We start from the raw sequence: 25,518 nt of genomic DNA, 5'->3' as shown, positions 1-25,518 counted from the left end.
ACTTGGGATTATGTAACAGATTGTAGCAGCTTGCTTGGCTCCGTATTTTGCCGCGAAAGGTTAGCGCTTCCATTGGCCCTTGGACTTGGGACTTGGGCACTTTTAAGAAAAGCTATCCTCTCTTAGTATTTCTTTCTACCCGATCAGCGAGTTGACTGTTGGCAAAGCAACTTTGGCTGCCAACTGCAAGTGTTATGGCCAAGAACACCCAGTTGGGATCCGAAGGGGTTGTGGGTCAAGTATAGAGGGCGGTGCCGCGCAGCACACTGCGGCTATGTCTCTGTCCAAGCAAGGCCTTCCGCTGACCGTTCGGCCGCTGCAGCTCACATGTCAGACATACTTTGACATGCGCTGGAGCCCCTCTCCTCGTTGGTCCAGACTGGTCGTAGGGCATTGCTATTGGTAATAAGAAGCTGTTAGAGATCCGCTGGCATGGTCGGTTAATTGTTTATAGTTGCCAAACCACAAACCCATCATAAGAACGGCTAGCACTTTAAACCTCAAAAGAGAAGAGATCTTCAGGAGTCTCTCAGTATGGAAATATAGTGTGTGATATTCTGTAGATTGGCGTCAGGTGATCAGGTTGGCTGCTATGTGATGGCCCAGGAGCCTGGCTTTGCTCTGTGTTACAGCAGCTGAGGCTGCTATGGGCAGAAGACTAATACTCTATCCTGATAATCACTGTAGGTAGCCATCATATACAAGGCTAGTCATAGCCAGAGAGTGTTTCCCTAAGTCAGGGAAAAGAGGGAATAGTACTTTAGAAAGTGCTTATCCCTTAGCATACATATTATCTCTCTATCTACTGTAGTTTCAACAAAAAGGGTTAAATCCTACATTGCCACTAATGAGATGGATAGTACAGAGTATCCCTCACTCTATTCCACTTGAGTTTTTCTTATTTAAGGGTGTAAGCAAGTCTGAGATCCAGTGTCAACTCCAGAGTTCTAAAGTGGGTTGTATGGCACAAAGACGTCACTTTCTTTTCAGGAGCAGTAAGGCATCGATTTCCCCTAAAAATTTCATTGGAGAGCCTCCAAGAAGCTGTTGGATAGGGTTGACGAATCTGAGTCCGAGAAACACGACTAACACTGATCCTGCCCTGAAGCTTGATTGTACTCCGTATGTCTGAGACGCTCGATATCTTCAAGCAGAAGCAGAGTACTACACTTCCTTGTAGCTCCTCAATCATTTTACCACTATAGGGCAATGCGCCCTGAGTACTGGAAGCCAGGACGTAGATTGATTATGTCTATAAGTAAGCAGACGTGACTATGGAAAGCAATTCAGACTAACATTCAGGTCTTCCCACTCGAGGCTATGCTATTTGGCAACCGAGCATTTGGCGCCATTGATTGTAGATGGACTGTGATTCTAATGGATCTAAGAGCTTGCTCTCACCTGGCTATATTATCTCTAACTGACAGTGATAGAGCAAATGTTTGAACACTAACTATAGCAACTTGACGGCATATTCAGCTGCTGCTGCATGTCCGGTCTCTTATTTGTTTTCATACCTAAGCTTTTTCAATGTCTATCTCATTCGGTGCCATATATAGAAGTGAACTTGCTTAATCTCGCCCCCATCTGAGAAGTCATGTCAGGTCTAAACCCAGTACTGGGAAGACGCACTTGGTCGGTGCAGGGTTGAATGAGCCACCACTACTCTCTTTAGACTCTTCAGGCTTTCCTCAATAAAGTTAGAACACTGTCCTATTCTAGAGCTTAGAAACTATGATTTCTTCATAACTGCTCCTAGGCTAAGTGCTGATGAAGAGGGTTGCCAGGTTAAGGCATTCCCGAATTATGATATTAAGGTAATATTAATGTATAGCAAGCCGCTAAGTTAAATCAACAAATACAATCACAACGCCAGATCCCCACTATACAATGCTTTTAAAAAAGCAAAATCCTGATACCGGCATGATAAGACGTCTGTCTGACAGGCCTCAGATCGCACCAAGGAGATGATGCTGCTCTCTCAAGAATGCCACGTCCTCACTCAGAGCGGCATTCCGCTCCTCCAGATCTTGAATACACTTGATTGCACTAGTGAGGATTTCACACTTCTTCATCGAGCACGGCCTAATAGTTGAGGCCTTTTGCTTGTTCCGACAAGTAGTGATGACGTTTTCTAGAGTGGTAAACTTGGCATTCATGTTGGTGCGGTACCTCTTCTCAATGACATTATGGGATGCTCGTTTGTCAGCTTTGCTGCCTTTGATCGTTTGAGAATCGGCAAAAATCCCACTTTTCTTGGTAGAAGGAGTTGATGAGGGTGATGGAGATAGCACGCCAGTGATTAGGGGAAGATCTTGTTGTGAGACAGTTCTGGGGCTTGACTGGTGTCGAGTTTGGTTATGGCGTTGTTGTTTGGTATTGGCTATGCAACTCATAGAGACAGTCGAGGCGCTTGGTGCGGTGGTGCCTGAGGTTGAACTATCAGATGAGGTTGGATCCGATTGTTGCGCACACGAAGTTGGTGGCCACAGTTGGGTCTTTCTTTTGACCTCCTATATCATATAACAGGTTAGAACAGAAGAAAAGATGGACTGGAATCAAGTGGATGACCTACTGATGGTGGGAGATCAGAAGAGACGGCAGTTCCCCTAAATGCGCTGATATAGGTAGGGAACTTGATATTTTCCGGCGGCCCTGGCAATTCCTCAGGGAAGATGTCGTCTGGGTCCAGTACCATATCGCCGGTGGAATCTTGCGGGATAGTGTCTGACAGTATGCCCCTCAGTTGAAATGCATCAATGGAGTTATTGTCGTCCTGAGAGCCTGGTAGTATGTTCTGATATGTACCCATACCAGAGCTCTGCTGAAAGCAAATATTACTGTTGCTTTGAAAAGGCCACGATATTGAAGCACTGGCTCTGTTGTAATAATTCATTCTGATGGCAGTAGGCAATGGTTTTCAGAACAACGGAGTTGCCTTAGGTTGCATATCCATAGCCGTTGGCAGAATGCTGGTCTATAATGATTTCTTAGAGCTTGAGTAGGGGAGATCACATAACTCCATAGCCGTGAACGATAGATACATATACAGGAGCATTGCTTTGCCACGGAAGTAAGGTTGAGAAATCCTCTCCAGCTTCATGACGCTATGTGTCATTAGGTCTACCCGAGGATCGACATGTGCTAATATCAACCAGGGATCATGCTGAATGCTAACCATTAGTACTCCAGCCAAATTGGACGTGAGGCGTTGAAGAACAAATGGTTGACATTCTGACATTGCTGCTAATAGGAAGGGTCCTCAACTTCCCAGGGTTAAGGCAAAGTTATTTTATGAGACCAAACCAGACTGGATAAGCGGCGATTCTAAGTTTCAAACCTCGAAACACAATCTTCTCCATTTAGTCTTACTACTAGCTAAGAATCTTAGGCAATGCCTTTTCTACTTCCCACGGTCAGGTTCCTGTTTCCAAAGTGACTCATTATTTGCACCAAGTAAGCATGGTTTGGACGGCATCTCCGTGAAACTATCTCTCGATTTTCAGAAGAGAAATGTGTACCACCTGAAAAAAATCTATCCGTGCCTATAATTGTCGTCCCTAGACCTAGTGGCCAGCACCAAAGACAATCAGCTCCATCTTATGTATATCATCGGCCGAAAGATCTACCAACCAACAACTACTGAGCAGCGGCATCTGCTGTGTATATTAATCTCCACCAATGAAGGTCTCAAACGTGCCTAGACTTGTCAATCGACGCACCTAGATCGGCTCGGTGGACTTTGCCGGAGCGGCCATCTGACTGCAACCCCGGATCGGACTTGTGGAAGTGTCATCAAGGGCTTGGCGATCATTTTCTGAACGTTCATGTCTTAACGTTAGAGGAAAGCCATCAAGTTGACAGAGGCTGTGCCAAACTCTAACCGAATGATGGCTCAAACGATCTTCTCTTTAGAGGGTCGAACGATTGGCACTGTCTGTGATCTCACAGTCGCAAAAATAGTGGTTACGGTGACTCTGCATTCGGTTGCCCGTTGGGTTCTAGTTCACAGTCCAACCATAGCAACTTGTCAGGCTCTCTGATAAGGTTGATGATATGACACTTTCCATCGTTCGGTATCAGCAACCGTTAGATTTCCACGGGTGGCGTTTACATCCGTCCAACCAACGATGACCGGAAACATCAACCATCCAATAGGGTCTCCACACAATGCTCAGTAAGTCTTTTGACCAATGAGGCTCAATAGTGCGTGTCATTCCCAGACGTCAAATGCTGTCCTCGAATTACACTCCTTGACTTGTTACTGTAACCATAGGGCAATTGATTACTCAGATACTCGCCGAGGCCAGAGATCGCGGCGATTGGGTTCCAGGTTCGTTAACGATCCTCATTAGTATCAGCGATCCAGCAATTCTCAAATACCTTTTCTAGGGGCCTCATTCCATCTGATGACTTGCTTGACTGTGCGCCATCTGGAACCGTCCGATTCTCAAGGGAATTGACGGCCCTGCCCTCCTCGAATCCTGAAATTAGCTCAATGCGAATTACGCGATGTCAAAACACGTAACCGACCCCTTCGACGTAGCGGCTTAGTCTTACTAAGCTGCTACGTCGAAGGGGTCGGTTATATATGCTTGTCTAGGTTCTCCTTATGCAGCTTATAATAGTGTGGCTGATGTAGTGTACAATCGGCTAACAGACGTAATGTTTCAAGCTCCCAGACACGTTGAGCGGAAGTGACGGACAGGACCCTCAAAGTTCATATTGGCTTAAAGCAGCTGGAAAACACAGCCGTCAAATTGGTACCATGGTTTGACGAACTTCCATTGCTGGATGGTTATGACAGGAATGTGTGGAGGTATGTTCAAGCCGCCATCTAGGGTATGACTCTCACATTTCTCCCTCGAGGTGGCAGGACATTTCAGTGCCATTCAACTCAAAAGGAGCCTGACGAATGTATGTTCATGATCTGGACCCTTGTTCGTGGTAGGTACCTATCATACGGAGCTCCCGGCCGTCCTTATTCTTCAGTCCTTGTCTTTTTTTCTTTTCCATGGCAACCAGCTGCTCGTTAGAAGTAGCATATCTTCAAAATACACCGATTGTAGCATTCGATGAATCATCAAGATTAGTTTTTTGCTGGATCTTTATGTCAGATATGGAATGATGATCCTCTAACTTGTACCCAGGAAAGCTATCTTGACAGCTTATTCCAGATAGTTCTTTCTCTAGCTCAAGCTTAAAAGCCCCGTAGTTGCTCTGCATTGAAACACTACACTACTAACTAAGCCGGCTATAAACCTCCTCTGAATGTTTCCCTTAATATATGATTCTCGTGTTTCCACAAGCAGAATGACGTGGGATTCCAGCTACCTTGCAAAGAGCGGCCGATTCGCCCCCTAAATCGGAGCTTAGAGAATCCGAGAAATGTGTCTTCGAGGCCGAATCAGCGCATCTCTCAATGCATGACGCCCACCATGATGGCCATTTTCACGATGACCAGGCAGTCCCGATGATCTTCTGTCATTCCTGGCCCCCCATAAATAAGAATGAGGCCAAGGCAAATCTTGCAGAGTCGTGGGGGAGCAATCTCTCATCTAAAGAGAAACAGCAACTTCTCAAAGCATACGAGGAATCCTTCGACGATTATCGGACGGTCAAGAGGGAATTGGTGCACTCCTTTTCCAAGGACAGGTTAAGGATTATGAAGCCTTCTTGAATGCGACCTCATCCTACGACATTGTTATACATGGCGCTGCCAAGATCCGTGGGCGTCACAGATACAGATATCAACATACATAGATCTGAGTTGGGCTCCAATGGAACATGGAAGCTTTATGGTTCTCCTTTCATACAGCCCTATCCTACCTACAGCAGGGCCGAGATATGTCTCTATTCTCTACCACAGATGGTGGTTATACATAGCTTGTATATACTTGCGCCACATTCAGACATGAGACAGTCATTGGTATATCTTCATAGCTCAGAAGCCAATGAAATATGACACAAGGACGCTCTTAGAGTACAGTAGCATATCTTCCGAGTGGCATGGTATACTATCCGGTGAGGTCATATTCATCTGTTTCAATCTATGCGTCATTCACCACCCTTAATCAGCCATGCTTGGCTCGGTACTTGGCAGCTGGAGCTACTGCATATCTCTCAAGTCCAAAACCCTAACAAAAAGCAAAAAGTCCTTGGCCCATTACAAAGCCTCTCCCTTCTCAGGTAGCAGAACTGCTTCAGAATTCGACTGCATAGTGCGCGGACAGCGGTGGATCACACAGACTGACTGGTGTAACTAAAAGCAGGAAGCTGCTCTGCTTTTTCTGTAGCCTTCCTGCTGCTACAATGCAAAGCATCTGGGCATACAATGTACAGCCTGTTTATAGTCTATGGAATTGAACTATGGATATTCTATGCAACGTGATGCTACATAAGGGATCGGTTCATACCCCTTTTCTATTGCAGTGCGTGTTCTGGGACTGTAACAACTCTCAGATTGACAAGATACTCGAGCTTGTGCCTCTTATTCTCCGCCCAATACGAATAACTTCGACGTAAGACACAAACTAGGTCAACTTCTGGACGTTTCAGCACTCGACGCCGCACATGCAATTCATTCGGAAGACAACGGGATATGGCCCTCAGGAAGGGCCTACAGGTCCTCATCTCCTCCTCTCTGGTCAGCAATCAAAGGCCGTCATTGACATTTTTCCATGGCCATGAATTGGATATCCCCTCACCATGCCAGTCTCGGTTCCTTACTTTGGCTGCAGTTGATATCACCATTCACTATTCAGCATCGCTATCTCGGCCGAGACTCGGCGTAATGTCGAGTAACATATTGTGCACCTATGACATACGGTAAAATCCTGTTCTGCTCATGCTTTATGGCCCTGCACAACTGGGGCTTTCTGGCGGATTCTGGAAATTCATCGAGTACCTTAGTTTAGTTGTTGATGATTTGGTGGCTCAATGGGTGAGTGAGCTGAAGCGGCGGAAAGAGGTTCGAAGCAATTCACAGTAGTCTTAAGAGTAGTAAGGGGGACAATTACTACTATGACTGTGCTTCCTGATGAATAGCATAGGTTATCATTCAGTGTTTTATCTAGCAAGTCAGTTAAGTGGCTTTTGTTCAGGCGATCATTTCCTGCGCGAGCACATACTACTGCGAATTAAGAAATATTCTAAGGGTGGTCTAGATGTTCGCTATACGGACAAATGCTCTAAGAGCAGCCTACTTATGCTTGAGTACTAGTATTTCCCGCTGGTGCGGACCTGCTGCTCGCTCTTAGAAAGTAAACTGAGGGATGTTAATCGTGCTAACAGTCCAAGTCTTGCCACCATCGGAAGTGGACATCTCGCCCGTGACACCCTGGCCCTTGTAGTTGGTGTTTTTGTAGTTGGGATCCGGGCTGTCCAGGATAATCTTGGTGTCAATCCAGGCTAAAAGTACAGTGCACGTTAGCCCGTGATTCTGAACAGCCAGTTGCCGCGTTAACTTACAGTGAGCACCGACGGTGCCGCAGTCGGTTGCGGCGCACTCCACAGCGCTGCCCCAGCCCTGGGCATATCCGTCGCTGGTGGAGAGTGTGGAAACGACTTGCCCGTTCACGGAGAGCGTCTGCGTGTAGTTGCGAGACGAGTCGTCGTATTTGTCTGAAGGATGATTAGATCTGCATGTCCAGGGTCTAGACGAGATATGGCGCTGCTGCTTACAGTGCATCGTAATGTGGTCGCCAGGCTTGGCGGAGGCGCTCTCACCCTGCAAAGGGTACTGCGAATTTTCTGGATAGACTGCGCGTTAGTGCCATGGATGGGTCAGGTAGTAGATGTGTCATGATAGATCGACGGACCTCCAGTCTTCAGGAGCGTGTATGTAAAGACACTCCACCCATTGGATTGCCACTTGTCGGCGATGGACTGGATCAAGTCTCCATTGGAGGTGCCCATGCCGACCCAGAGGGAAAGATCTCCTTTGTTATTTTCGCTCAGGGTGGGCAGGATAAGAGTGGATGTTGCTTCGCGGATGAAGGAGTTGGAGGCAACAGGACCAGTGCTAAAGGCAGGACCCATAGCCGCATTCACGGTGGTGAAAGCTCCTGCTGCGAGAGCAGCAGAGACGAGCTGGCTGACGGAAGGCATGGTGGTAGTGATTTGGAAGTATATGATTGTAAGTTCAGTGTGGACTGCGTGATTCTGTTTTTGACCTTGCTCGGAAGAGCAACAAAGCCAATTTATAGTTCTCCTTTGGTGACTTCGTTGATCTCTGTCAGTCCCTAAATCGTAGTCCTCTGATCCCCTCTCGCCGGACTGTGTCATAGTACGACAAGTCCATATGCGTGGGATTCTCCACCATTCATGACTCGGGTTGTAGGACATCTATCAAGTCGAAACAACCTGAGACAGGGGGTTAAGGAACAAAAACACCAATAGGTGGACTAAGAACGCTATATGGAGTAGCTGTCCATCAAGTGTCATATTCTCCATAAATAGGCAACTTCGACCTTAGGAACGCTATTTAAGTTTTCACGGCCCCTTTCCAAATAAGTTCTAGGCTGCATACTCATTGAACCGGAGGAAGCTTGAAGACATCGTGTTTCGAGTTTCCCCACCAGACACCTCCCCCGGGTTAGACGGATGTACGAGTACATACGGAATACTCAGCCTAAGCATCTCCTTCCTGCAACAACTGAACCAGCTTAATGGTGGCTTAGTATATTCAGGAGTGCAAAACTGCAAGACCTCGCCCTCTCAAGGTTTCAAGGTACGAAACACCTTGGCGGAGAATACTTCCGAAGGCAGTCTATAGTTGCCTGTCTTATAGCTCTTGATCCCTTTTTCCGTTGCTGAGGGTTTCGGCATTATTGAGGCGGTTTGATGTAGACTGAGCACGGAGTAATGTACGAGTGTTCAAACGACGGTTTTGCGTGGAACTGTGTCGAAGGTATAGGACTGGTTCAAGTTCCTGATTTATGAGACAAACTGCGCCCTTCAGAATCTCAATTGATGGTTTAAGTGGGCATTAAAGTCTGCTAACAAGCTGACAGGTTGGCACCAGGGTGGGAGGGTTCCACGCTTGTTTTGACAGAACCGGTCGCATCATCAGACCCTCTTCTTAGGTTGTCCTTGACTCCTTGATTCGGTGCGGGTGATCCCTTAATTCAAATGCATTGCTTGTCAGTCACCAGCAAAGCTTAGCAACTGCCCAGCCTCCTTTCTCATGTCTCTTTGACACAGTTTCTGCACATGAGCATCATGAAAAGTAACTGAAGATCTTCCCTCCCATTATTCAAATGGGGGATATTGAGAGCCGTAGAAGCGATCAAAACGATCAGGAAGCAGCAGATTGTCCCCGGATTATTTGGACTCGGGATAGAGACTCCCGAGTGTAAGGAGAATGTTACCAATGAACAGCTGGCTAGTTAGCTACTTCTTTGCACTTCACTTACCGTCTTTAAGAAACAGAGCCTCCCGACCCGGTAAGACGATGTCGAAGTGCGATAACTTGCTTCGTGAGGATTGGAATATATAATCATCTGGGCGACATCTAATCTCCCGCGGTCCATTGCAGCTTCTTCCTCATAAAAGCCATGGTGAAGGGCTCTCCAGCTCAGCTCTAGTATAACTGTCAAGGATAGCTCAGTCATCCATTTCTTAAGGAGTTTTACCACTTTCAATATCTAATCAGGATATGAATCACTAACAGAAGATTTTGAGAATTTAGAGAATGTCTTACCTATATATACCTTTGAGCGTCACATACTGATAGCCTCTGGTCACATTAGCTAGTCTTGTTGTAAACCAGTAGATCTAGCACTGCCTTGAGATCACGAGCGAGCCATACTGTCGAGATTGCCCCGGATCCCAGCTTCCAATGATCTGATAACTGGAACCAAAGACATCACCGATGTTCAAAGGTAGTATCTGGGTGCCTTTGTTTATATTCCAGATATGGTTAGCGCAGAGTGGTGATATACTATTGTTCTCCCCCAAGCATGCACACTACGTCATCCACTGAGAGGCACAGTAAGACAAACACATCATGCCATCTTACAGCTTACAAATTATATTGCATTCGTGCAACATAGAAGAGACGACTCTTCACCCCCTTTTAAATCCAACTTCTTGAGTCAGCTCAAAAACGAAAATGAAGCTAGCGGTCTTCAGCGCCAAATCCTACGACAAGCTCTTCCTCGACAGCTCCCTTGAGAAAGACTACGCATCCTTCTGCGAAATCGTCTACCACTCATTCGCTCTATCCTCTGAGACAGTCTCACTGGCCAAAGGAAGCGATGCAGTCTGCGCCTTTGTAAACGACACACTGGACGCGCCAGTCCTCAAATCTCTCCACCGCTACGGCATTCGCGCAATCCTTCTGCGCTGCGCTGGTTTCAACAACGTCGACCTGCAAGTTGCAGAGGAGCTGGGCTTCTTTGTTGCCAACGTCCCCTCCTACTCCCCTGAAGCTGTGGCCGAATTCGCCGTGGCGCTGATCCAGACTCTGAACCGCAAGACGCACCGCGCGTATAACCGCGTGCGGGAGGGGAACTTCAACCTCGAGGGGTTCCTGGGACATACGCTGCACGGGAAGACGGTGGGGATCGTGGGTGTTGGGCGTATTGGGCTGGCGCTTGCGAAGATCTTCCATGGGTTTGGGTGCAGGCTGCTGGCATCTGATCCGTTTGGAGGGGAGGAGTTTCGAAAGTACGGCGAGTTCGTTGAATTGTCCGAACTGTTGGCGCAGAGCGATGTGGTCAGCCTCCACTGTCCTCTTACGGAGAGCACGCGACATATCATTAATGATGAGACCCTGGCACAGATGAGGAAGGGCGCGTTGCTGGTTAATACCTCCCGTGGAGGGCTGATCAACACCAAGGCTGCGATCCGGGCGCTCAAGGAGGGCCACCTGGGCGGTCTGGCGTTGGATGTGTACGAGGGGGAGGGCTCGCTGTTTTACAATGATCATTCGACTGAGATTATCCATGACGACACGCTGATGCGACTGATGACGTTTCCCAATGTTCTTGTCTGTGGGCATCAGGCGTTTTTCACGCAGGAGGCCCTGTGTGAAATCGCGGGAGTCACGCTGGGTAACCTGCAGGATTTTGTACTGAAACGGACGTGTAAGAACTCGTTGGTGCGCGAAGGCCACCTACTGGTTCGGAGGGATACCGAGCCGGTTCGTTTATGAGTTGGGAGGGGGTCGTATCAAGCACTTAGGCATTGGCATTTCGTGTCTATGGCAAGAACCTATCCATAATCAAGCATGATGGCTTTGTTTTTCGTTGAATACATTTCATTTACGCGAACTGGCCAGGCCGCGGATATGGGCTAGACTTCTTGGAATGACACGGCTCCCGTGAACGATCAACGGGATGACCGAGATCATCCACATAAAGGACACAAATCCGAAAGCAGCAATAAGTCGGATTCTCTGAATCAGCGCCAGCATGGTTCTGTCTTTGGCTTTTTCGTAAGCAGCACACCATCTACCCTGGCCTTCCAGTTGAAGTCGTTTTGCCTGCTCTCTTGCTTCAACCGCATCTGCCATCTGCTGGGCGACCCTGCGGTTGATCTTCTCCCACGTCGTATCTTCCGCATATGTCCGGGCAGCCAAAGCCAGGGAGGCCAGAAGCTGAGAGTCGCGCGATACCTGCCGCACGAGAGCAACAAACGTCTCAATGTCATTTGGAGGCACTAAGTATCCAGTCTCTTGATGGCGTACAATATCGGACGGACCGCCCTGGTCCCGCGCGACAACCGGCAGCCCACTGGCCATGGCCTCGAGCACCACCAACCCAAAAGTCTCGGTAATCGAGCAGTGCAGGAAGAGGTCTCCCGAAGCATATGCACGAGCCAGTGGTTCTCCGGTCAAGAAACCTGTGAAAATTACATGATCCCTGACAGTATCAAAGAGACGGTGGATGTTTCTTTCAACCTCCGGATTGCGGTTTCCTCCGACAATCAAAAGCTTGAACGGTAGCTTCTCTTCCGCGAGTTTGGCTGCTGCCACGGCCAGAAACTCGAATCCTTTCTCTAGGGCTAACCGGCACACGCAGACAAGGATGATTTCCCCGTCAGGCGCAATCTCCTTTCGAAAGGCCTCGTCGCGACGGGAGGGATGGAACAAGATGGTATCAACGCCTCGTCCCAATTTGACAGCTCGTGTGGCAGGCGCGCCGGCGTCCTTCAGATAACGTAAGATGGATGATGATGGGTAGAAGATGGTATGCACAGCGGGATTGCTGAAAAGGAAGCCTTGCACCACTGCCAACAACCAAACAGACCACCGACTCAAGGGAGATGGGAGGATGATCTCACTGTATGCTGACAGGTCGGTTTGGAAGTTCAGCAGCACAACGGGGGGCTTTCGTAGCTGCCGCAAGTACAGTAATAACTGGAAACCCAGGGACGCTGGACTCGCCACATAGACAATATCCGGCTGGGCGGGCTCCTTGTAGATATCTTTCAGGCGGAACGGGTACACCAGCGTCAGATCTGGGTTGTACGGGAGAGGATAACCTGGCAGTCGCAGATTCGCCTCTGGTTGCTCGGCCTGTTGGGCACCTGCGAATTTAGGTGCAACCACCATCAGGTCGACCTCATTGCGACGAAGATAGTCGATCAGACTGCCTGTTGTTCGGCTGACTCCGTTGACAGGACCAAGCGACTCGGTGGTCAACAGCACCTTCTTCCCTTTTAAAGACTGCGGAAAGCTCTCTCTATCCATTTAGATCTTAACGGAGAATATTGCCCACAAAAGGTTGAGTAAATTTTCTGGAGAGCAGTATCCCAGCCAGTAACCCAGATCCCCAGAACCCAGATCTACATGGCAGTACGGTTACCTGCCCGCATTAAAGCATGATGCGAACCTGCAGTAACCGAAACCAGAATTTCCATCCAAAGTCAAGTGGTACAATCATTGGCGATCACAGCAGATAAGAAAGTGCTTGTGCCGGGTTGCAGCGTTGAAGCTAGAGCGCAATGCTTCGTGTAGGAGGCCGCAGTGGCTGCACGTGGGTCAACTCTTTGTCGCCCTGTGCTGCGAGACTCTCCCGTCTCCCAACCAGTGACAGTCCGCGAACCCCCCCGCGTGCACCCAGCAGTCAAGCTCTTTGGGGATCCCTGCGATCGACTCGACGGTCCATTACACACTCATGAATCTTTGGTCCTTATTGCTTTGCACGATCGTCTGAAGCGCTAGAAGGATGGCGGCAACAATCACAAAGGCAAGCCGAAATGTTTGGCCCCTCGATGGAAGGGAGGGGGTTCGATAAGGGTGAAGCCGGAAGGTAAAAAGTCTATAAACGCTGGGCGCCCATTTCTGCAGTAAATCTTTGAACCTGTATAATGGCTGAACAGGGAGCTATGATTGAAATGGTTGCAGAAACTCAAGCAGGCGCAATGGATCTCCCATCGTCTCCTGCAGGAACATCAGATGCGAGCTCAGATGATGGCTCAACGCGCCCTACAACCCCTTCTTCAAGTCCGCTGTTTTGTGCTTCTCGAATGGAGGATCTGACCCTGTCGCATTTCACGCACTTTCCTGGCTCTGCTACACTACAAAGCTTTCCCGCCTGGGGACAGGTGAAGAACATCTGCGTTGTGGGCGCTGGATACGTCGGTATGCTTGTGCTATTCTGTTTCAGTGGTGCAAAGTCTCATTGTTACAGGTGGGCCAACTGCAGCCGTTATGGCGCTGCACAACCCGTCGATATCAGTCGAAGTCTTGGACCGAGACCCGGTTCGCATTCGGCAGTGGAACTCACCACACCTTCCTGTACATGAACCTGGCTTGATCGACGTCGTCCGAGTGACGAGAGACGGAGCAGAGATAGTCAATCAGGAGACTACGTCCTTGGTCAGCGCAACACGCTTGAAGCGGCGCGCAAACCTCTTCTTCACAAGTGACTCGGTGACAAGTATCTCACGAGCCGATGTGATCATGCTTGCGGTCAACACACCCACCAAGACGTTTGGTCTGGGCGCTGGTCGAGCGACGAATATGTCAGCTATTGATGAAGCCGTGCGGCAGATAGCTATCTATGCAAAACCAGGCGCAATCATCGTCGAGAAGAGCACGGTTCCTTGTGGCACGGCGCAGCGCATTCGACACCTGGTACGTACCATTGACCTAATGTGCCTGCTCTTCATTGATCGCAAAGTGACGATCTATAGCTGGCCACTCTGAGACCCGGCGTGCCGTTCGAGGTGCTGTCGAACCCCGAATTCCTGTCTGAGGGCTCAGCTATCGAGAACCTCATCTCACCCGATCGTGTTCTCATCGGATCATCTGGAACACCATCTGGACGCCACGCAGCGCGCACTCTTGCACAGATTTACTCATCTTGGGTGCCCTCGTCGCGCATCCTCGAGGTCAACACATGGTCGTCCGAACTCGCAAAGCTTGTAGCCAACGCCATGCTCGCCCAGAGAATCAGCAGCATCAACTCTATCAGTGCTATTTGCGAGAAAACAGGAGCTGAGGTCGACCAAGTAGCTCAAGCTATCGGTCTGGATGCGCGCATTGGAGCTCAATTCCTCAAAGCCGGACTCGGGTTCGGCGGCTCCTGTTTCCGCAAGGATATTGCCAGCCTGACTTATCTCGCCGAGTCATTGGGCTTGGAAGATGTGGCTCACTATTGGAGCCAAGTGAACGTGATGAATGAGATGCAGCGTGACCGGTTTGCGAGGAAAGTCATCGAGAGGTTCGATGGTAACTTGACCGGACGGAAGATTGCCATGCTTGGCTTCGCCTTCAAGAAGAACACCGGCGACACACGGGAATCTTTAGCGGCTGATGTGATCCGGTTGCTGCTGGAGGAAAAGCCCATGGAGATTGCGATTTTTGATCCCTATTGCCTTGAAAAAGACATCATGCGGGAGGTCGAACGTGCCTGCGGCACCTTGGACGGAAGGATAGTCAAAGTCTTTCCGGACCCGTACCAGGCTTGTTCTCAAGCCGACGCGGTTCTCATCATCTCGGATTGTGATCAATTTCGGAACATGCCGACCAGATCGAAGCCGAACCCTTTTGCTTCACAGACAGAGGCTAAGGCTGCTAACACTCTTTCCAAAGCCATAATATCGAAAGATCCAGAGGAGGACATTTGGTCATGCAACAGCCTGTCATACCGCTTGTCCCCTCAGAAACCGTGCGATGATTGTGAAGTATGCCGTTTAACAGTCAATTATCCCACTGCCACCGAGCCTGTAGAATGGGCACGCATAGCATACAACATGAAGGCACCGAAACTGGTCATTGATGGACGCGGAATCCTGGATGTTCATGAAATGGAGAAACTCGGTGTCCATGTGGACGCTGTCGGAAGACGACCGCCTGTTATTTCCACAGGCATTGACCCTTTGAACTGTGACATCTAGCACTGAAATTCTTTCAGGAAGTCTTGTTGCAAATTGATACCCCTTGATCTTGCTTTCTTTTGTGTTCGTTCCTCTTTTGCATACAACAGCTTCAACACCTGTCTCTAGATCATAACATCTAGACTGGGTTAAATAATACTCTGGTGCTTCAGTGTCTGCTACAGAGGCCGGTAGCAACGATACCGGGCAATTGTCAGTAGTTATCCATTACCATGGTTGTCATTTGTCTTTCAACAGTGAACGCCTATATCCATGAAGTCGAGCTTTGATAAACATAAAGTCATGATGTACAGCACAACACAAAACAACACGAGACATTCAACCCGAATCCCCCGAACCTGGTATCCTAATCAGGCATAAGCAGAGAACGACCCTTCTATCTCTTCCACCTTGGCAACAGCCCGCTTGTATCCGTCCATCGCCTGCAATTTGTCCGTGTACTCCGCCAACCTCGGATACCGACCCCGGAGATCAGGCATTTTAATCAAGGACGCAATAACAGGGAAGCTCATCATGATATCCGCAGCCGTCAGCTCCTTACCGCAGAGGTAAGGGCCGCCTCCCGGCACAGTCTTCAGCTGATCCTCAAGGAACTCAAAGTGCGAGGTCAAGTTTGGCGTGACGAACGCCTGCTCAACCTTTGACGCGACCATGCCCGTCAACGGCTTGATGAAGAACGGGACGGGAGCGTTCCGGATACCTGCGATGTGTCAGTTTCACTTTCACGAACCAGAAACCCAACGCCAGACGGAAAAGGAAGGAAACTCACTATCCATCACTAACTGCATCACCAGAAACGGCATGAAGCTACCCTCGGTGTAATGCATGTAGTACCTATACCGCATCCACTCCTCGGTCTCGCCGTCTACCTGGCCCTCCTTGCCTGCCGCATAGCGCTGCGGGACAAGTTTGAGCTTGTCACCCCCGAAATGATCGCAGAGATACTCCATGATCACCCCGGACTCGGCGAGAACCAGCGGCTTGGGGGCGCCGGGTGTCTCGATGCGGATAACTGGGGACTTGCCTAGTGGGTGGATGTCCTTGAGCTCTTTTGGGGCTAGCATGTCGGCGCCGCGCTTGAAGGTCTTAAGCTCGTAGGTGAGGTGGAGTTCCTCGAGAAGCCAGAGGATGCGCTGGGCGCGGGAATGTTCCAGCCTGTGCGTCCGTGTTAGCTTTCTGTGTTGATGGCGGTCAAGGGGGAAATGTACCAGTAGACGGTGATCTTAGCGCCTTTGTTTGCGTCTGCCATTTTGGTGTTGAGTACTTGATCCGGGTGTACATGCACTTATAACGGAGATTGAGAAATGTTGGTCTACGGAGCTGATTCTGTTGAAACAACAGGACGAGACGACCGTCGAAAGCTTAGTCGGCAACAGCAGATACAAGGCTTTATCATTGATCTACATTTCTCTCATGGTTCACGGCACTACTCCTAGACCTGTTTGGAGCTCAACCTCGGATGAATCCCTCGGCCAAGTAGCATCTACCCCCGTGAAAATCTTAGAAGCTGGCGTCATCGATGTACGGGGTATATGTGGGTCAATTCAGACGATCTCGTTTGTACAGATAGCAGTTTTCAGCCATATAGATAGTATGAGCCTTAAATCAGTGAGTCAGTAGCTGGCTGCTCCCCCATAGAATAATGTAGTACCAATTTCATTTCCACCAGCATTGGGAGGCACCGGCAGTGGGCGGAGTGGATGCTCGTGAACTCAGGCATCAATTCAGTACTGCGCTGACTCATCAGTCAAGATCAGGTGACTGCCCACTTGAACTTCGTCGATATCATCACCATCACCATCCGGCGAGTATCTCGGCCTCTCTTGAAATTGCTGACGTCGCAACCATGGCCGGCCCTAGCAAGTGTAAGTGGTTTCCCCCCAGAGTGTTGAAATATCTTCATACTGATCAATTGTTCCGCAGCCCTGATCCTTGACCCGGCCCTCCAGAAATACTACGGTACGTCTCTCCGTCCTACTCCTACCCTGCGGCCTATCAATACGATAGCGCGAACTGCAATTTGATTATTTGACGGTCATGCGCGAGAATATATATATGCCGACAACTAACGCTGTGCAGAACTCAGCGCGAACCGCTACAAGTACTTCCGCTGGACCCCGCGCCATGCCTGGCTCTCGTTCGTCTACATGATTGCGATCCCTGGCACATTGGGCTACATTGCCTATAAGACAGATGTATGTTCTGGGAAGCTACCTGGATGAAAATGAAGAGGATGCTGGTCGACTGACTCGGGACAGGGCAAATTCGAATTCCGCGGGAAGAGGAGAGGCGATACCATTCTCGAATACTAGGCTGTCTGTTGATTTCTGTTGAGGTGACCTCTGCAGGATTGCATTCTTGTGACGCAGAGAGTGTGGAAAAGGCGGGTACGAGATTCGAGTTCTGCGCCGACCCGCTTGCATTGTACCTATTAGTAGAATATACCGCATCGATTTCGCTTTGTTCAATTGTGCTCTCTTGAATGCGCGATCCACCGTTTCTCTGGCTGATTGAGTATGTTTGCAATTTCTACGCCGACGTGAAACTGCTTCTCATGACTGGATTGTGTGGATACGCAATGCGTCCTGTCGATTGCTCGGTATCAAGGAGTACTCCCAGACCTGTAGACTGAACTGAATTTCCTACCGTAAACTCCATATAGTTTTAGAAGATACAAATCAGAGCACGCCTAGTACGGCGCCCATCCCCTTCTCCCAGGTCCCCCACCATAATTGCGCCCTCCTCCATCCGGTAGCCTCTCCCCACGCCTCCAATCACCAGATGGTATCCCTCGATCACCTCTCCCCCGACCAGGCCGTCCAAACCCGGGATCACGGAACGCCCTCATACCCCCTCCAACGGGCCCGCTCACCGACCCCCGCCCCGTAACAAGTGGCGGAGCAACAGAGCCGTCCTCCAACGGCGGCAGGATCGCGCAATCCACATAGTCGCCAATCACGAAACGAAAGTCCTGCAGCGTCTTGTCCGCATCGTTACCTTGTAGCCGCAGCGCACGTGGCCCCGTCGCAGCACTGCCCCCATTCTCCTCGTCATTCTCGCCCCGGTAGGGACTGTCCTTCGGCCCAACGACCACACTCCCCACGTCCTTGCTCAGGTATCGCCCTCGCGCGTCGCCGCCCATTGTCGTGGCGCCCTTGGTGTCCGGGTAGATCAGGCGGAAGCATATGCGTGTCCCGACAGCGGGATCAGGAAGAAGTGATGGCAACGCCGAGGTGAGGAGCTGGGTTAATTCTCGTAGGGTGCAGGACTGCCAGGTGTAGATCTCCAGATGCGGGGGGAGTCGAACTGGGGGAGGGGACCGAGCTCGAATCGCATTAGGACCGCTAGTCGGTCCACTGTAGGAAGATGGCGATGAGGGAATGGCAAAGTCGGATAGAGGGTGGAAGGAGTTCACGCGATAGAAGAGCTTCAGGTGGAAAGGTGTGGTCTTCTGACGATCGATCTGTGGCTTGAGCGCATCGCGAGGTGCGGCCATGATTGGCGAAATGGCACGCAATCTGACAAGCAATATAAGAACCTTTCAGTTTCCGTAGAGCGAGCGAGCAGTTTGATCCAAATCGTGCGGCTGCGGGCTGGCGATGTTGGTGGTTGAGGTGTTTGCCTTTGTCACGAGAGTGAGAGCTATCCGGCGGAGGAAAGAAGCTCGCCCCGGCGAATGTGGCCGCTTGCACCGCCGTTGCTTCAAGATCATTTCTACTATCTCCCACAACTCTCATTATACGCGCATGTCTTGGTTACTCTTAGCATCCTAGTTAGCGACTGGTATATCGTGTCCAAAACCCAGCCATGGATTTCGCATCTTTGATGGCCAAGGAAATCTCCAAGGCCAAATCTTCCGCGACGCCCAGCTCAACATCATCAGGATCGGAGCAAAAAGAGCCCACCCAAACCTCAGAGAAGAAATACGTCCGCCGAGCCGAACTCGAAGCTGCCAGAATCGCTGCCTACAATGCAGAACAGGAGCGCCTACAACGCGAACGCGAGGAACGCCAGGCTCAGAAACGCAAACTCGAAGAGGAAGAAGCAGAGCGGCGACGCGAACGCGAGGAGAAAAGACGGCGATTAGCCGAGGAATCCCGGAAGAGGCGAGAGCAGGAGGAGGCAGCGAAGGAGCGAGAACGCAGGAGGAGACTGGGTCTGCCTGACCTGCCGCCCGCCAGCGAGAAGGACGAGTCGACTCTCGGAGAGGAGGAGGTGGATATACCGGATGAGGAGCTGAACCAAAAACTTCGCGACCTCAAGGAGCCTATCTGTCTGTTTGGAGAGAATCATGTTGCCCGTCTGCGGCGTTACCGCCGTCTTGTCCGTCGGTCGATGACGCCTCAGCCAAAAGTGACGGACGGGCCTATCCCGACTACCCTGGAACCTGTATCGGAGGTGGACATGAAGATTCCAACCACCCTTCCTAAGGACGCAGATGGTCGCAAGTTCTTGTTCCGGCAGTTGGCCTCGTACTTCAACATGGTGCTGCTGGAGTGGGAGCGTGCTCTCGCCAGACGGGATGCATCGGTCAAGCAGAGTCTGACCGGTCGTCAGGCTTACAATGCGATGGTTCAGTCGAGGGAAAATTTGAAGCCACTCTTCCGGAAATTTGAGAAGAACGACATCGATGATAACCTGTTGGAGCCTATTATGGAGATCGTGCACAAGGCTCAGTTGCGGAGATATGTCGATGCCAATGACGCGTATCTACGCGTCAGTATCGGAAAAGCGTAAGTGAAGTTCTACATCTGCATGTACTCTATACTAACAACCCTGTGCAGAGCTTGGCCTATTGGTGTGACTATGGTTGGTATCCACGAGCGATCAGCCCGAGAGAAGCTGCACCAGAGTGATCAACAGGCACACATCCTCAGTGATGAGATTACCAGAAAGTTTCTACAAAGTATCAAGCGCTGTTTGAGCTTTGCGCAGACACGCTGGCCTCCGGATGATCAACTGCAGATTATGGGCTAGTGATTGATGTAGTCGAGGGTGAAGACTTCGCCAACCTAGTGATGATAATGATAAATATATACCCTGTAACCTAGCCTGTTCCTGAATTAGTGCTGTGTGTTTCGCAATATGATGATTCAAATATGTTCAACAATATATTCAAGGATGCAAGCGACTATTATAAAACGAGGCTCTAATAGATTTCTCGAATATCTACTGCTTAAGTATACATGCGCGCGATTTCATGACCTCCAAAACCTCATCATCCGGCTCCATAGGCTCTCCAGACTCGAGGGAGGGCGGGTTGTGGCCTCAGAATCGATCTTCTCCAGTTCCTGGTAATAATCGCCGTTAGGATAGATTTCGTGACCCTCCATGCCGTTCATCACACGCAAGGATGAGCTTTGTGGTCTGGAAGAGGTTGGCGTTTTGCACTCGGATTTATCGTCCCCGGTATGTGCTCTAATGAGTCGACCTGCCGTCTGCACGCAACTGCCGTAGGCAAACCGGACGAGGGAATCGCCGGTGAGGCTCCCAATAATAAAGACGTCATCAGCGACTTCGAGATCCTCCAACGCCTTTGCTCTCAATGTCTCGCCGGATATGATGGGGCTGGGTTCTGCTCCATCGGGACACCCGAGGACGTCGGAAAGAAGGGGCCTATCCAGGTAGCCAAGGCTTCCACGACGACCTGTAGCATACACTAGCCCACGGACGGTTCGTTCTACTGTGCTTCCGTCGGGTAGCCTAAAAGTTACCACTGCAGTTTCCGATTGCATATTCACGGCAATCACTTCTGCGTTTGGAAGGCCCTCGTAAACCGTATCCCAGGCCCGACTTTCAAGGAACGGAGAGGATGTCGTCCGCCTTGGTTTGCCAAGGCGTTTGGCTGCAGCTGGCTCAGCGGCCAGAGCAGCTCGTTTCATCAGTCGATACACTCCCGCATATTCCGGATACGCGCGCTGGTGACAGCTGCGGAGTGGGGAAGGATGTCCTTCCGGATCCCACTTAAATATATGAAGGATTTTCTGGTGCGTCGGAGCAGATATTATGATATCCGCGGCTGAGAAGCCGGATCCTATAACAAGCAGCGGTATTTCCGGGGTCGGCTGGAGAAATCGAAGGGGTTGTAGCATCGGAAGCGGCTGCAGCACTTCCGAGAATATTCCACTCGCCAAGACCAGATGCTTGCAATGGATATTGTGAGAAGAAATGAAGAAACCATTTGCAGTTCTTGTGACACCGCTAAGACTTTGGTTATTGTGGAAAGAGTCATCAATCCCAACTGCCTCAGGGTAGGCGCTGAAATAGTCCATAATCTCCCTCCTGGTGGGCCGCGTGAATGCGGGAAGATCCTTGCCATTGACCTTACGGTAATGCTCAGCAAATGAATATCCCGGCAAGGACAGCATTGACGCATAGCTCAAAGTTTGAATATCCCAGCTAGCAAATACCAGGTTGTCATTCCATTGACCACCGGCCTTCGGCGCATTGCCGAATACCAAGTGAGGGACGGCCTTTTCAGGCACGTATCGCCATTCCACTCTGGTTTCACCATCTCCCACATCCACATCGATGCTCGGCCGGACGAGTGTGTCCAGCAGAACATTGACTGGGAGAGCCTGCGTGGAGTACGACAGCCGAGAGGCTTGGAAATGTTCGGTCAGAGCCGCTACATCCGCATCCAGTAAGTCCGGATTGTCCTTAAGTTTCGCATGGAGTAGAGGGTCGGGATGCGGACGATTTATGGAGTAGTACGGGAGATGACCGTGCAGAATGAATGAAAGGATCATAGCCGATGGCCCGTTCCCTATTGATCGCAGTCCCAAAGTCAATCCAGAGGCTACAGTGATTGGCGAGAAACGATTTCATTCTCCTGGAGAATGGCGACATACCGATGATGATGGTGTCAGTTTCCATTGCAGGCATCTCGTGTGCCCCAGGCCGCGGCATCAGCGCGGGGCATTCTGCACCAGACATGCGATGGTAGACAGTTTGATAACGGTCACAGCTATTGTGGCCCCGATCAACCGGCGAACCTGTTTACTACCTTCACATGAAGGTTGATCAACTGGAAGGCCATGGAGAAGCAAACAAGATCATAATCTGATCAGTAGTGATTACATGAGGGGAGTTTATGGAGGCTCGGATTGGGGGTTTGGGTTTGGGTTTGGCCATAAACGGGGGTTCGCTGACAAAACAAAAATTGAGTCTAACTAGCTAGTGAGCACCTAGTAACGGCATTTGAACCGGTGGACGGAGTAATCATGATCACCGAGTGGCGTCCGGCTACGAATGGAATCAGAATGCCTTGTTGAAGCCTGCCAGATCCTGCCCATCTGCCTTGTTCGGGGCCAGGCAGGTTTTTCCAAAGCAACTCCCCCGTAGTCCGATCCGGACCGTTTGAATGTGCATGATGCACGATGCACCGAACATATAGGCTAAACAGTACAGTGACTTGCAGCTCCTCGGCGCTGACCAAGACAGTGTGAAGTCATCATGACAATCGCTGGCCGAATTCGGGCGCCGGTTGCGGGGTTGTGTTTCTCGATGCGGTATGTAGGGCTTAGGGTGACCAGATAGAAGACCCTATGCCCTACTTACCCGATGTGGACACAGCTGACGCATGATCCATTCCTAGGGCCTCCTTGGATCCTGGGGATCGTCCGTTCCGGAGTGGGAGGGACGAGCGATGGAAGATTCGAAGACATTCAGGAAGTCGGGGCCGAAAGTCTCTGTGCTGCCATGATTGTCTCACCAAGGGCTTGGCTACCTGTTTCATAATTGGAAATTAGAGGCTTGCGTTCCCCAGAGCTGGACTGGCCTCAAATAGGTCGTCCGACCGCAACCATGTATCATCTGGCCAAGTCCCTATACCTCTACGCAACCAGCAAAGAGGGTAAGGATCATACACGTCGTCTCATTGCATGTATGTCGCTGACAGACCGCCTCAGAATACTCCGTCCTGCTACTGGGATTAGACAACGCTGGGAAAACTACGCTCCTATCGCAAATCAAGGCCCTGTATCTGCCCCGTCCCGATGGCGCCACTGCTCCCAACCCAGGCAAAACTGTGCCTACCGTTGGCCAGAATGTCGCCACGATTCCATTATCGGACATGTACCTGAAGATTTGGGATGTGGGTGGTCAAATTTCGATGCGAAATCTGTGGCAGAGCTACTACTCGAGTTGCCACGCCATCATCTTCGTCGTTGATAGTACGGACGTCGGACAAGATCCAGACATTACGCGTCTCCCCTCGAATCGGAAACCTGGCTCGTTGTCGGGCCCATCCGCGTCTGGAAGTGGCCCCGTCACTGAAGAGATGGCAGGGATCAATGCGCCGGGAAGCGAGTTTGGACGGTTGGATGAATGTCGCCAGGTACTGGAATCGGTGTTACAACACTCCGATGTGGCTGGAGTCCCGATTCTCGTGCTGGCCAACAAGCAAGATCGGGAAGATTGCGTCGAAGTTGTTCGCATCAAGGAGGGTCTTGTGCGCAAGGTCTTTGAGGGTGAATCCGGAGGCGGAGTGCGCGATAGCCGCGTGTTGCCTGTCAGTGCCTTGATGGGTACAGGTGTTCGGGAAGCAGTGGAATGGATTCAAAGTCGAGTTAAGTGGAATAAGGAAGGACGACCTCCCATCATGAAATGAGCCTCGTGATGGCATCCTCTGTGATTGCAGGCTGCTGCTGCATGCCAGTCGGTACCAATTCGGTCAGGACCAGCTCCTCTATCTCTGGCAGCGAAATGTTGATACCCTACTTGTTGACGATTAATTATCTGTTTATTTGGCGCTGGAGGAGTTCGTTTATGCAAGATACAAGATACCTAGACAGTCCTGTGCATACATTACTTGCATCAAGCATCTGATTCCATGACGGAATGCCTCAATTTCACTGAATCTTGTGCTGTAAAAGTGAAAAGACAAAATGAAGCTATCGCGAACTTCGCGGACTCTTGTGCCCGGCTTCACAAACTCACTTGTCCTGTTTTCTGAATCACCACGAAACTAAGAGAGTCAGGGCTCAAAAGTACAATCAATTGCTTATATGCGCATTCGCGCGAAAGCACCGAGGCTGCTACTTCTCCAACATTGTGATTCATTTTTGACGTCACAAGACAGGCGGATAATCTGAAGCTAGATTCTCCAAGGCTCCTTTGATCGCCAAATAGTTACATCTCTACCAAACGAGAACGTCGAGAGGTGGGAGAGGAGCGTATGATATGACTATGAAGTCACTTCATCAGCTTGACGTAATGTTCTGGTTGTATCTTTGGACCCCTGCACATGAGTAAATAGATGAGATGATGGGTCTCTACAACGAGCCTTATAAAGTCTTCCCAGCAAGTTGTACCAGCAGTTGTATGATTGTCATCAACATATTTCATCCATCGGTCTCTAGAAAGAATCAAAGCACACGACCTTTCTACAAACTAATCTTCTTCAACTCAACATGAGCCACACCGCAAACCCCGACTCCTTCGACAATGGTAAGAACCAGGACTTCATCCATCCCACTGTCCAGCGTTCTACTCCCATGAGAAAGGATGGCGTAAGTATCCCATGAACTCCAAAACGAGCTATACTAACCCACGAACAGCACCAATTAGGCACAAAAGTCAGCCCTGCGGACTTCAAGCCCGAGTTTCGTGCCGAGACTTATCCTCCTGGCACCGCTCCCGCCAGCAATTCATACACCCCGAACACCACCGGGGAGTCCGGCGGCCAGGCCTTGAACCCCTTGGTCGAGCGCAGCCACGGAAAGGAGGCTGTCAAAACCACTGCCGAGTCGACCCTGAGGGGAGCCACCTCCAAGGATGTCCACAGGGGTCTGGGCCACCCCGGCTCTGGCCAGACCAAGACCGAAATCAAGCACGATGGCCAGCACCACCGGAAGCACGAGGGTGCCGGCCTCGAGGGCGTTGGCAGCTACCGTGAAGACAAGTTTGAGCGCACATTGGCTGACCAGCGTGGTATTGAGCGCGAAGAGGCCAGGCCCAACGACCACGGCGACAAAGGCGTTTCGGCGGCCGAAGATATCCCTCCACAGTCGGCAGAGATGGCGGCTCACGAATGGAAGTATGAGCCTGGTACCAAGAGGGATAACGCTGCCAGACACTAGGCGAGTTCAAAACTGGGATGAGATGTTTTTCTTTGTTCTTTTCACTCTTCTATCTTCATGTCTTGTATAGATCATCCTATTAGCG

General features: G+C 50.3%; 11 protein-coding genes across 11 annotated transcripts; 5 read left to right on the top strand and 6 right to left on the bottom strand.

Annotated features, from left to right (window-relative positions):
- Positions 1 to 1,812: 1,812 nt before the first annotated feature.
- On the bottom strand, positions 1,813 to 3,149 carry AFUA_1G17060 (basic helix-loop-helix domain-containing protein). The gene is made up of 2 exons (XM_077804009.1): positions 2,576 to 3,149; positions 1,813 to 2,513 (listed from the first exon to the last, which is right to left on the bottom strand). Exons 1-2 carry the CDS (start codon positions 2,894 to 2,896, stop codon positions 1,950 to 1,952), a joined length of 885 nt encoding a protein of 294 aa, XP_077660176.1. The 5' UTR covers positions 2,897 to 3,149; the 3' UTR covers positions 1,813 to 1,949.
- Positions 3,150 to 6,970: 3,821 nt separating this feature from the next.
- On the bottom strand, positions 6,971 to 9,798 carry AFUA_1G17050 (uncharacterized protein). The gene is made up of 5 exons (XM_077804008.1): positions 9,704 to 9,798; positions 7,821 to 9,637; positions 7,684 to 7,752; positions 7,471 to 7,623; positions 6,971 to 7,410 (listed from the first exon to the last, which is right to left on the bottom strand). Exons 2-5 carry the CDS (start codon positions 8,344 to 8,346, stop codon positions 7,256 to 7,258), a joined length of 903 nt encoding a protein of 300 aa, XP_077660175.1. The 5' UTR covers positions 8,347 to 9,637; positions 9,704 to 9,798; the 3' UTR covers positions 6,971 to 7,255.
- Positions 9,799 to 10,114: 316 nt separating this feature from the next.
- AFUA_1G17040 (2-hydroxyacid dehydrogenase) lies at positions 10,115 to 11,158 on the top strand (the record flags this gene model as incomplete). The annotated part of the gene is made up of 1 exon (XM_747979.1): positions 10,115 to 11,158. One exon carries the CDS (start codon positions 10,115 to 10,117, stop codon positions 11,156 to 11,158), a length of 1,044 nt encoding a protein of 347 aa, XP_753072.1.
- A 105-nt stretch (positions 11,159 to 11,263) lies between these two features.
- On the bottom strand, positions 11,264 to 12,697 carry AFUA_1G17030 (glycosyltransferase family 4 protein; the record flags this gene model as incomplete). Its single annotated transcript, XM_747978.1, has 1 exon — positions 11,264 to 12,697. The coding sequence occupies one exon, from the start codon at positions 12,695 to 12,697 to the stop codon at positions 11,264 to 11,266; it is 1,434 nt and encodes a 477-aa protein (XP_753071.1).
- Positions 12,698 to 13,317: 620 nt separating this feature from the next.
- ugd1 (UDP-glucose dehydrogenase) lies at positions 13,318 to 15,351 on the top strand (the record flags this gene model as incomplete). Its single annotated transcript, XM_747977.1, has 3 exons — positions 13,318 to 13,591; positions 13,641 to 14,086; positions 14,146 to 15,351. The coding sequence occupies 3 exons, from the start codon at positions 13,318 to 13,320 to the stop codon at positions 15,349 to 15,351; spliced, it is 1,926 nt and encodes a 641-aa protein (XP_753070.1).
- A 350-nt stretch (positions 15,352 to 15,701) lies between these two features.
- AFUA_1G17010 (glutathione S-transferase) lies at positions 15,702 to 16,600 on the bottom strand (the record flags this gene model as incomplete). Its single annotated transcript, XM_747976.1, has 3 exons — positions 15,702 to 16,051; positions 16,121 to 16,506; positions 16,560 to 16,600. 3 exons carry the CDS (start codon positions 16,598 to 16,600, stop codon positions 15,702 to 15,704), a joined length of 777 nt encoding a protein of 258 aa, XP_753069.1.
- A 1,440-nt stretch (positions 16,601 to 18,040) lies between these two features.
- On the bottom strand, positions 18,041 to 18,847 carry AFUA_1G17000 (SAP18 family protein; the record flags this gene model as incomplete). The annotated part of the gene is made up of 1 exon (XM_747975.1): positions 18,041 to 18,847. The coding sequence occupies one exon, from the start codon at positions 18,845 to 18,847 to the stop codon at positions 18,041 to 18,043; it is 807 nt and encodes a 268-aa protein (XP_753068.1).
- Positions 18,848 to 19,158: 311 nt separating this feature from the next.
- Positions 19,159 to 20,328, top strand: AFUA_1G16990 (mRNA splicing protein PRP18; the record flags this gene model as incomplete). The annotated part of the gene is made up of 2 exons (XM_747974.1): positions 19,159 to 20,084; positions 20,136 to 20,328. 2 exons carry the CDS (start codon positions 19,159 to 19,161, stop codon positions 20,326 to 20,328), a joined length of 1,119 nt encoding a protein of 372 aa, XP_753067.1.
- A 221-nt stretch (positions 20,329 to 20,549) lies between these two features.
- Positions 20,550 to 22,682, bottom strand: AFUA_1G16980 (uncharacterized protein; the record flags this gene model as incomplete). The annotated part of the gene is made up of 2 exons (XM_747973.2): positions 22,203 to 22,682; positions 20,550 to 22,117 (listed from the first exon to the last, which is right to left on the bottom strand). The coding sequence occupies exons 1-2, from the start codon at positions 22,285 to 22,287 to the stop codon at positions 20,550 to 20,552; spliced, it is 1,653 nt and encodes a 550-aa protein (XP_753066.1). The 5' UTR covers positions 22,288 to 22,682.
- Positions 22,683 to 22,950: 268 nt separating this feature from the next.
- Positions 22,951 to 24,297, top strand: AFUA_1G16970 (ADP-ribosylation factor family protein). The gene is made up of 2 exons (XM_747972.2): positions 22,951 to 23,206; positions 23,262 to 24,297. Exons 1-2 carry the CDS (start codon positions 23,158 to 23,160, stop codon positions 23,960 to 23,962), a joined length of 750 nt encoding a protein of 249 aa, XP_753065.1. The 5' UTR covers positions 22,951 to 23,157; the 3' UTR covers positions 23,963 to 24,297.
- Positions 24,298 to 24,764: 467 nt separating this feature from the next.
- Positions 24,765 to 25,433, top strand: AFUA_1G16960 (uncharacterized protein; the record flags this gene model as incomplete). Its single annotated transcript, XM_747971.1, has 2 exons — positions 24,765 to 24,863; positions 24,912 to 25,433. 2 exons carry the CDS (start codon positions 24,765 to 24,767, stop codon positions 25,431 to 25,433), a joined length of 621 nt encoding a protein of 206 aa, XP_753064.1.
- Between the last annotated feature and the right edge of the window lie 85 nt (positions 25,434 to 25,518).

The sequence above is a fragment of the Aspergillus fumigatus genome, chromosome 1 (genome assembly GCF_000002655.1).
Source record: "Aspergillus fumigatus Af293 chromosome 1, whole genome shotgun sequence".
In the NCBI taxonomy this organism is placed as follows: Eukaryota; Fungi; Ascomycota; class Eurotiomycetes; order Eurotiales; family Aspergillaceae; genus Aspergillus; species Aspergillus fumigatus.
This window is presented reverse-complemented; position numbering and strand designations above follow the sequence as displayed.

Excerpts from the sequence above, each read along its gene's own strand:
- AFUA_1G17060 (XM_077804009.1), bottom strand. The coding sequence starts at position 2,896 with ATGAATTATTACAACAGAGCCAGTGCTTCAATATCGTGGCCTTTTCAA. Across the intron at positions 2,514-2,575 it reads CTTCTGATCTCCCACCATCA|GAGGTCAAAAGAAAGACCCA; the intron begins GTAGGTCATCCA and ends TATATGATATAG.
- AFUA_1G17050 (XM_077804008.1), bottom strand. The coding sequence starts at position 8,346 with ATGTCCTACAACCCGAGTCATGAATGGTGGAGAATCCCACGCATATGG. Across the intron at positions 7,624-7,683 it reads CGACCACATTACGATGCACT|ACAAATACGACGACTCGTCT; the intron begins GTAAGCAGCAGC and ends ATCATCCTTCAG. Across the intron at positions 7,411-7,470 it reads CGGCACCGTCGGTGCTCACT|CCTGGATTGACACCAAGATT; the intron begins GTAAGTTAACGC and ends CTGTACTTTTAG.
- AFUA_1G16970 (XM_747972.2), top strand. The coding sequence starts at position 23,158 with ATGTATCATCTGGCCAAGTCCCTATACCTCTACGCAACCAGCAAAGAG. Across the intron at positions 23,207-23,261 it reads CTACGCAACCAGCAAAGAGG|AATACTCCGTCCTGCTACTG; the intron begins GTAAGGATCATA and ends AGACCGCCTCAG.